This window comes from Gossypium raimondii, chromosome 3, assembly GCF_025698545.1.
Source record: "Gossypium raimondii isolate GPD5lz chromosome 3, ASM2569854v1, whole genome shotgun sequence".
NCBI lineage: Eukaryota > Viridiplantae > Streptophyta > Magnoliopsida > Malvales > Malvaceae > Gossypium > Gossypium raimondii.
Genome location: NC_068567.1, coordinates 55,587,137 through 55,597,147, shown reverse-complemented (window position 1 = coordinate 55,597,147; position 10,011 = coordinate 55,587,137). Strand labels below are relative to the sequence as shown.

Below are 10,011 nucleotides of genomic sequence, written 5' to 3'. Positions count from 1 at the left end.
GGTTTCGTGACCCAAACTTTCATTTTATTTTCTTTTGTTTGCCTTTATATTGTATGTCTGTGTTTTTTCTTTTGTAGAGAGTCAAAGGAGTTTGCGTGTGGGTGTTGATGAGGGTTTTTGAAGGAGTAATAGAGAAACGTCAAAGGCTGCAATTATAGTGTTTTGAGTAAAATATGTTGTTAAGTGGAATGTGTCTCTTTCTGCTCACCTCTCATTATTTTAATCTGCCTCTCTCTCCCTATATATTAACTTTTCCCTCCAAAATAAATTATGTCCTTTGGCTTTAGCATTTGCTTTCCTTTTTTATGTTTCTTTTTACAGCAACATGGTTTTGTTCAATATTTGGCTTAACCTTTTTGGGATTGCCCTCTTTACAAGCATACCATTATATTGGGTTACACATAAGCATAGCTCCTTTCATGCTCACATCCGAAGAGAAATAACAGAGTTTTAAAGAAATTGCATTTTAGCTCACATGGCTTTGAAACCTGTATCAGAAGGAATAAGTTTTCTTTAAAAAATATTTCTCTAAATTATGTAACATGAATAAACATTTATCTTACCATAGAAGTGATAAGTTAGCAAGGTAACTAATGTGTTTCTTTAATATTATGATATGAAGTGACAAGAGTTTCATCCAAAGGCAAAAAAAAAAAAAAAAGGAGAGCTGACTGATCAGTGCTTAAAAACCTTTATGTCAATCATTCATGTATAATGGCCCTTTCTTTTCTATAGCCATCATTTGCCATTACCAGAGAAAAAGAAAACAAAAGATAGTGCTCTCTTTTATCTTTACTCCGGTTTTGATAAAAATAGAACTTATTCCATGAATCTGAATCCCCCCCCCCCCTAAATCTCCATGAATTCGATATGTAAAGTGCTGTTGATAATATATATACACACACATAAAGATGAAGTCATGGGTTGATCTTATGATAAAAATATTACTATAAAATAATAAACAAATACAACTACACAAGCAATCATGCGTATGTATCTTACTAGTGCTTCAAATCCTATAAATTAATGTTTGCATTATTTTAATATGTAGGATGCATGAAACAAGTAAATGATCAAATTAGAAGTATTGAATTTCTAGAACCAAACTGGGTGAAGAAAATTAAAAGGTCAGCACTAAATAGGGAACTGTATCACCTCATATTCTTGAATTTGAAGCAAAGACATAAGAATATTTATGCTATCGATTTTCCAGACGGATGATTTAAGGAGAAGGGGGACAAGGCCCCGCAAGAATTATTATTATTATTATTATATACAGATTAATATGTATTTGAAAATTAAATGAAGTTGGATATAATAGACGGCCCCTGTAGATAAATGTTATAATCCGGACAAGCAGCAGTGAAACATGATTAACGTGCGACTAAGACAACAAGTTGAGGATGTTTAACCTTTCCAACTTTACCACGTAAGTATTGAGATAGACCCATAGATGGCAATGTTTGTGAATTAGGGTTCCGTCCAATGGGGTATCTGTCGGGTGCAACCCAGCAACTTGATAGTTGCCAACCAATTTGGAAGGTGGACAAATTTTGGAGTATTTATCTTCGCCTATTTATGAATTTTAATTTTCATCCAATACAAATAAGCTTTTAGTGTGACAAATGGATGCATACAAACTTAATTATTTGGATTTGAGGCAAATTTTATCGGTTAGAGTTGTTTTATGTTCAAATTATTTTGCCTTGATTCTTTCTTATTGGCTTCAAACTACCACTTCAAATCAATTTTAAGTAATCATTTTTACACAACTTTGAGTTCACATATTGGATTCAGCTAAAGTTTTCTTGGATTGAAATTATTTTGAAGTTTGAATTTGATACATTTTTATTTTATTTTTCTAAAGTTTGGGTTTATTTTGATATATATATATATATATATATTGTTTTAAACAATTAATCCTATTAAACTAAGCTCAATATAAGTCAATTAAGTAATATTTTAATTGACACGGTTGTTTTAAGATGTTGTATGTTAAAGTGGATTAAGATGCGTAAAATCATTTTTAATTGAATTTAATTAGTTAGGGAAGCATTTGACGTAATAACGAAGAATTTCTATTGATACATCGATACTAAGGGTCTCATGGGCGGTATATTTACCTGCAGGGTCTCATGGGGCGATATATTTACCTATTGTTAGTGTAAGAATAATGGTGGCTGTGAGATTAAATACAATAACGGTATTGTAGCTTGAGACAAAAAAAATGACTAAACGCACCGACTGATGTTGAGCTTGGGTGAAACTAAGTGGAGGACCGAACCGACTGATGTTGAAGAATCAGTGGATGAGTTGTGGTTAGGGGTGAAATGCCACTCGAACCTAGAGCTAGACGGTTCTCCCCAAAATGTGTTGAGGCGCAGCAGTTGACTAGACATCTAGGGGTAAAGCACTATTTCGGTGCAGGCCGCGAGAGCGGTACCAAATCAAGGCAAACTCTAAATTCTAGATATGACCTCAAAATAACAGGGGTCGAGTTCGACCAGTGAGACGACGGGGGATAAGCTTCATCGTCGAGAGGGAAACAGCTCGGATCACCAGCTAAGTCCCCTAAATGACCGCTCAATGATAAAGGAGGTAGGGGTACAGAGACAATCAGGAGGTTTGCCTAGAAGTAGCCACCCTTGAAAGAATGCATAATAGCTCACTGATCGAGCACTCTTGCGCCAAAGATGAACAAGGTTAAGCGATTTGTCGAAGTTGTGGGATGTAAAAATGCATCGGTAGGGAAGCGTTCTGCCTTAGGGGGAAGCACCCGCGTGAGCGAAAGTAGACGAAGCGGAAGCGAGAATGTCTGCTTGAGTAACGCAAACATTGGTGAGAATCCAATACCTTGAAAACCCAACGATTCCTCCGTAAGGTTCGTCCATGGAAAGTGAGTCAGGGCTTAAGATCAAGCCAAAAGGCATAGTCGATGGACAACAGGTGAATATTCTTATACTATCCCTTGTTGGTCCCGAGGGACAGAGGAGGCTAGGTTAGTCAAAAGATGGTTATCGGTTCAAGGATGTAAGGTGCCCCTACTTTTTCAGGGTAAGAAGGGGTAGAGAAAATTCCCCGAGCCAATGTTTGAGTACCAGGCGCTACGATGCTGAAGTAACCCATGTTATACTCCCAGGAAAAGCTCAAACGACCTTCAACAAAAGGGTACCTGTACCCGAAACCCCCACAGGTGGGTAGGTAGAGAATACCTAGGGGAGCAGACAACTCTTTCTAAGGAACTCGGCAAAATAGCCCCGAAGTTACGAGAGAACGGGTGCCTCCTCACAATGGGGGTCGCAGTGACCAGGCCCGGGCGACTATTTACCAAAAACATAGGTCTTTGCAAAATTGTAAGACCATGTATAGGGGTTGACGCTTGCCGAGTGCCGGAAGGTCAATGAAGTCGGTGACCTGATGACAAGGGAGCCGGCGAGGAGGCCAACGCCCATTCAAAGGAGCCCTAAGTCATGAGTTCAATCTTTGGACATCTTGATATCCTTACTTGAAAAGAAAAACCAGTTATAGGTGGTAGGTTGGGAATCTAAAAAACAACTATCATGTTACCTTGGCGGATCTGGTTAATCCAAGTAAGAAGTATGAAAACCGATTATAGACAAATTTGCTGAAAAATTGTCTCTGGAGAAGTAAAATTCTAAGGTTGGGTGGAAGGGTAATGTTGGTAAATGTGGTACTATCTGCGCCCCAGTCTAATAGGTTTACCGCCCAAGGGAGTCTGCAAAGAAACGAAAGATTAGAAGAAGATATTTGTCGGGTGGTGAAGACACAAGGAGGAGAATTGTGAAAGTTAAATGGTTTGTTGTGTGTGCCTCAAAGAAAAATAGGTCTGGAACTCGTTAAATCTCAAAACAAAAGAAAAAATGGCTCTTCTATTGAGAGGTGCTCAATATGGAGGCATTATCCATATTCAAAACCACTCTTAAGGTGAAGGGGCTGATCGGCTCAAACGGGTGCAGGAGGTTTGTAGGTAATGGCAACGGTGGAAGTTTGGGGTCTGAAAATTCTTTGAACGACATTTTCTTTGAAAAAATATGATCAAGCGATTTGCTCACTGAATTCATTGATTGACACTTTATATTGGTTCATGGTATCTATTCGCAAAACTTCGAAACGAAATTAAAAGACAATAGCACTCTGGTTAGTTTTAACGGACAAAATGTATCATCATATAATACAACACCTTGCAATGTCTTATTGCTTCAATCTGCTTAGGTGTATCTATGGTATTCAGTTGTAATGTAAAAAAGTTCTGTAAATTCATTGTCTCGTGTAATTATAAAAGAAAAGAAGCATAACCACCGTCTTTGATGTCACGCGATCTCCAACTTCACAATCATAAGCTATGAGGTTTTTTTTTTTGTCTAATGAACAACCAACAACAGTTTACATGGGAACACAACTCTCTCCATCATATATTCTTTCTACTTTTGAGGGTATCCAAATATTAGATATGCTTAAATCAAGCCTGAATCATCAGCTCTGGTATTAGCTTCAATAGGAAGGAGAGTTCATCCTTGGAAAATTGTGGCTTTGCTTTCACTTCCTTCTTCCCATCCTCCTCTCCATACATGCTTTTCTCTTCTCCCTCCTTTGCATGGGTTAAATCTGATACTGACTCACTAATCTCCTTAACCAGGTCCACAATAACTCCCTCAACACCCATTAGATGTTGCATGTATGCAACCTCCGGGACATTACTGCAAAACAATGCACGGATTAGGCGAATACAATTCCGAAACAAATAATGCTTTAACAACTGTTTTAACTTACTTTAATTGACCGTAGGTCATGAGGGAAAGCTTTGATTCTTTGATTCTTCCAACCGCTCCAGGATTTCTAAACACTGCTTTGACTTCGGATACGATCCCCTGCAAGCCATTTTCAAGGCTGAGCTTAATAGCCTCCTCCAAGGAATTCCTCCTTATGTCTGTGTAAATTTCACTTCCCCCATTGGTGAGAAAATATACCTGATATCAATATTAACAAAAAGAAGCCTCAATCAACAATGTATGTGCTTAAATGTCAGTGTTGGCAAACCAAGATCAATTGGAACCCGAAAATCTGCACTTACGGGGTATGTGCTCTGTAATTTTCTAATCAACCGGGCTGCATCAGGTTGAAAGCTAGAAAACAAGATTTGTCTGCCCTTTGCATTCTCAAACACCACCTGGTCATGAATTTTAGAACCCGGCATCCATTAGTTAAAAACCATAATGTAAATGTTAAAATGTCTCGAGTTCCCCACCAGCAGAAGGCTAAAACAAGCATTTACCTTCAAGATAGCTTTAAGTATACGTGAGAGTTCCTCTTCCTTATAAACAATAAAATCATCAAACTTCAATTCAACATTAAAGCCCACCGATTGATCGACATCATGGAAAGCCTCTTCAAGTGTACACAGAGGAGCATCTTTTTCAACCTTCCACTCGAAGAACCTTCCATCTTTTGTTTTCCTGTAAAGCGGTTTTCCCTCCTGAATTGCAAACTAGTCAATCAAAAGACCAAAAAAAGAACATGGTCGATCAAAAGAGAAAGATCAAAGATCATTACACTTCCAGGGTGTTTCTGAGGTCCATAGGAAAGAAATTCAGCCAAAGCAAGTTCTGTAACTCTGTTCTCAACAATGACACCCTGGAATTGACACCCAAAATATTTAGCAACTTAACCAATTATAGGGTATGAATCATGCAAAACTATGAGAGGAAAGGTGAAAATAGCTAACCTTTTCTTCATGGAGGACGAAGTTGTCATGGTAAATGACAGGGTAATCATCTTTCGTCACCTACAACAAATAGGTTTTTTTGGTATTTGTTTACAAGATCCGTCTAAAGGTTCTTTGTTCATCCATGTAGTTTTTTTTTTTTTTAAAGAGAAAAAAGAAGGAAAAAGAAAAACACCACCAAAGAAGGCAATTCAAAGAAAACAAAAGTAAACCGATCAGTGCCCCAAAATCTGAAAAAAGCAGATTCATAACTGATTCGACAATGAATGCTGAATGAAACAAAAAATGAATTAGACATCAAAGGTTAAGGTTTGGACCAGCTAAACAGGGTTGAAAGTGGGATCTCTTTCATTGTGGGGTTGGCCGGGCCACCTGACGACCTACCGGGCATGAGACAACAACCTCATCCAGATCAACATTACGAGTCACCATTAAAACTGGTTATCAATTTCGCGGCGAATAGAGACAGAACCTCACCGCTTCTTTTCTTAGTTTGGTAAAGGAGGTTCTAAGAAAGAGTAAATAATACTAAAGACAAATGTTTGCTCTCTCTCTCTCTCACTCAAAAACCATCGGCGGATTTGAGAGAAACGTGGAAGTTAGTTTAATTGCGGGGCATGCCGCCGGTCTTATACCGGGACACGCTATGTTCGGTGAAAGGGAGGAGAGAGATGATAGGCTCACCTGAACGTCAAATTCAATGAAATCGATAGAAAACTTAGCCGCCTCATTGAAAGAAAGAATAGAATTCTCTTTGATGGATTTCATTCTGGGATCAGGCGATTGCAACATGTTCATTCCGTTCCCTCTGTGACCCACTACTAGAAACTTGGGAATGTTGCATTCGCATATTTTATCATCATTAACACCTATTCATATACCCCCATTAAACCAAGATCTTTTAAGCTAAAAAGAAAAGATAGGTTGGGTGGGGATTGAAAATTCAACAACTTTACCTGCTCGGAAACGAGTTGAGCAGAGTGCTAATGCAGCATTCTCAGGGACTAGATCAAGATTAGGCACATCGCAAACATGAACCGCTTTGAGAGCCATGGCCATATCTTGTCTATTCTTTTCTAATGAATTGGCTAAGATTCATTGAATTTAAGAAAGGGGTGAGGTGACGGTGGAAACAGGCATAGGAACTGTTTAACAAGATAACATGAAAAACAAAGATGGGAAGTGGAGAAGTTAAACCGACTCCAGAAACATTTTTCATCTCTTTGGAATATTCGGCCATTTATTTATAGATTTATTTTGGAGGGAGAACACTTGAAACTTTAAGATGGAATATTCCGTAGGTAGAGGACAGGAGAAAATGACGGTCGTTTACATTTTTACCATGTTTTTTCTTTTCTTCTATTTTTGGTTATCCGTTAGTTATATTACTTATTTTAGTTTCACTTGTTGATAAACATAGTCAAAAAAATTAATAGATAAAGAAATTATTCCTTTATTAAGTGAAGATATTGATAATCAATTTTATCATAATAAAAAATAATATTTAAATCTTATCAAACAACAATTGTAGAATTAAGAATTTAAGATATATCAACTTTTGATTTTAATCTATTCACCACATAAATAATCTTAATTTTATGTAATATATACAACTATAGTTATTTTATATTAATTTTATCAATCTTTTTAAATATCAAGAAAAGAAAGAAAATTTAAAGATTGAAGACTTATTCTTTTAAAAGAATTCGTATTATTGTTAGCTTACAACACTGAAATTATACTGTTTTATATTAATTATTGTATAGTTAAATATATTACGTGTAGGCTTTGCGGGGATTTTTTTTTTTTTTACCAGGAAAGAAGAAGAAAATTGTAGAAGGCTGTGGAATTGGAAGGACAATCCATACAATACATAAAATAAATATTTTAATAATCTATTTATTTTGATTCAGAATTTTCGTCCATCAAAAGTACCTTCCTGAATTTCATGAACCTTCTGGAAATTTTCAAATCTGCTCATACGTAAATAGATTAAACTAGAATTGTGATTTTTTTTGGTATGGAAACAGAGCTGGTAAATGTTATATGCTGTGGCTCCGAAGCAATTGTACAAAAAGTCTTAATCGAGTCTTAATCATCATTAAAACAATGATGATGTAAGAGATGACAAAAGCAGTTGTGACACAAGTAGTGACAACAGCGGTCATAAATGCAGGCATGACATATGGAAGCAACCATAGCCATGCAAAAAGACATGAAATGTGGAAGCAACCACATCCACAAAGAAGCCGAGTCCTTATCAGAAATACTATTCAGGATTCAAAATACAATTGTATAGAATTTTTAGAATTCCTCTATAAATAGGGAGGAAAGCTCAATTGTACAGCATCTTGTAAATTACCAAATACTTTACTTTTTAGTTTTCTCTTTTGTAACCTTTTCCTTCTGTTAATAAAGAGTCTATATTTCCCTTCCGCTTATACTCTCAAATCCCTTGTATACCCCCCGTGATTGGTATCAGAGGTGCCGGTGTAACGAGTTTCTGGAGAAATAATATCGTAATATTCATTGTAAGTTTTATCTTTGATTTGCATTTACATTTGTTTCACGTTGTTTGTTTCAAAACCTATATCATTTATCATCTTCTTGTTCTTTGTTGAGTCCGGGGAGGGCGTTAGGCGTTGTGTGAAGACGTTAGGATAACAGCCGGTCTTAGGTACCGAGACAAACATTATGGAACAAATCAGTGTCGGTTTAAAGATAAAACTTGTGATCATATTACGCATATAGACTCTAGAAATGAAAACAATGTTTCATCTACGAGTAAGGGTATTAATAGTCTTGTTAATATGACTTCTTTTTATTTTGGTAGGTTATTTAGTAAAGTCGGTTATGTAGAAGAAAAATAAATAACATAGGCAATATAAATGATTTAGACTTAAACCATGAGTCTAAAGAAATATTAACTAGTGTTAATAATAAATTAGATCAAGTTTTAATAATAATAATTTCGAGTCCGATGTAAATTTAGGTCCTTTATATTACGGTAATGGTCAAGATCATATTTTTGTTTTATCGATGAAGAAAACACTTCATCGATGAGTCGTCATCTATGTTAAAAATTATAAAAAACATAAAAACGTAAAAAGATGATAAACAAAATGAATATGATTTCGATCCTATAAAACCCTTATAGAACATTGGAAAGAAAAATTTACTAATAGTAATGATCAACTAGAAAGAGTTGAATATTTAAAACTAATAAAAGAACTTTATGAAAAACATAAACATCTTTTTAGTATGTTTAATTATCATTATATGTTAAAATATGATGATAGTAGTAGTTCAAGTAATTACGAAAAAGCGAATTATATAAGAAACAATCTAATGAAGAAAAACTTCAATAGATCGGGATGAAGACATAAAAGTCCCAACTTATAATTCTGATGAAGAAACCACTTCATCTGAAGAAGTAGACAAAGATATAGATATCCCAGACCTTATGGATACTGAACCATCAGATCCATATAGAAAAAGAAAAATAGAATCAGATAGTCAAACAGATGATTATCTTAGATTTTCTAATAAAGACTTTGAATTCGATAATGAAAAATTTAGGATTTTTGGTAACAAAACTGAAAATATAGCCACTAATGATGTAAAGCCTGAATACCCAGGAGAAACGTCAAGTCAACCTGTTCAACAACGAATAGATGACTTAAATAAAAGAAATGTTGCCCAAGGAGGAATATATTTAGATCTGTCTAATACTCCTATTTCAAATTATGAAAAAACTATAGAAGATTGGGCACAGTCTATGACTATTGTTGTAAACAACAACACATGGTCAAAAGAAAAGTTCTTAAATTATTTTGTAGGAACTTTTCAAGGTGATGTCCTTTAATTTCTTAGACGTTGGGAAGAGTCTGAGAAAGGAAAAGAACAAAAGGAGCTTTTATTAAGTCAAATAGGAACTCCTAAAGACCTTTTAAAAAGTTTAACCTCAATTCTAAAAACAGAATTTTGTGGTTATTTTGATAAAAAAGATCAAGATAGTGTAGCTAGTTACACTCTCTCAAAAATAAAATTATGTGATATTAGATATTTAGAAGAATTTTCTAAAAAATTCCTTCATGAATATCAAAAACTAAAAATGAAAATATAGAGTTTTGGAAAAACCAATACGTATCTTATTTAGATAAGCCTTTGTAGAAACTCGGGGCTTTCAAAAGATAATATAGATACTATAGGTAATAGAATTAACTTTGCAAAGAAAGAATAACTTTACATTGTTTGCAAAGTAAAGC

At 35.3% G+C, this 10,011-nt stretch overlaps 1 protein-coding gene across 1 annotated transcript; it reads right to left on the bottom strand.

Moving 5' to 3' along the window:
* Positions 1 to 4,252: 4,252 nt before the first annotated feature.
* LOC105794798 (glycerophosphodiester phosphodiesterase GDPD1, chloroplastic) lies at positions 4,253 to 6,947 on the bottom strand. The gene is made up of 8 exons (XM_012624118.2): positions 6,700 to 6,947; positions 6,428 to 6,612; positions 5,744 to 5,803; positions 5,572 to 5,652; positions 5,294 to 5,494; positions 5,093 to 5,188; positions 4,792 to 4,988; positions 4,253 to 4,718 (listed from the first exon to the last, which is right to left on the bottom strand). Exons 1-8 carry the CDS (start codon positions 6,800 to 6,802, stop codon positions 4,481 to 4,483), a joined length of 1,161 nt encoding a protein of 386 aa, XP_012479572.1. The 5' UTR covers positions 6,803 to 6,947; the 3' UTR covers positions 4,253 to 4,480.
* Between the last annotated feature and the right edge of the window lie 3,064 nt (positions 6,948 to 10,011).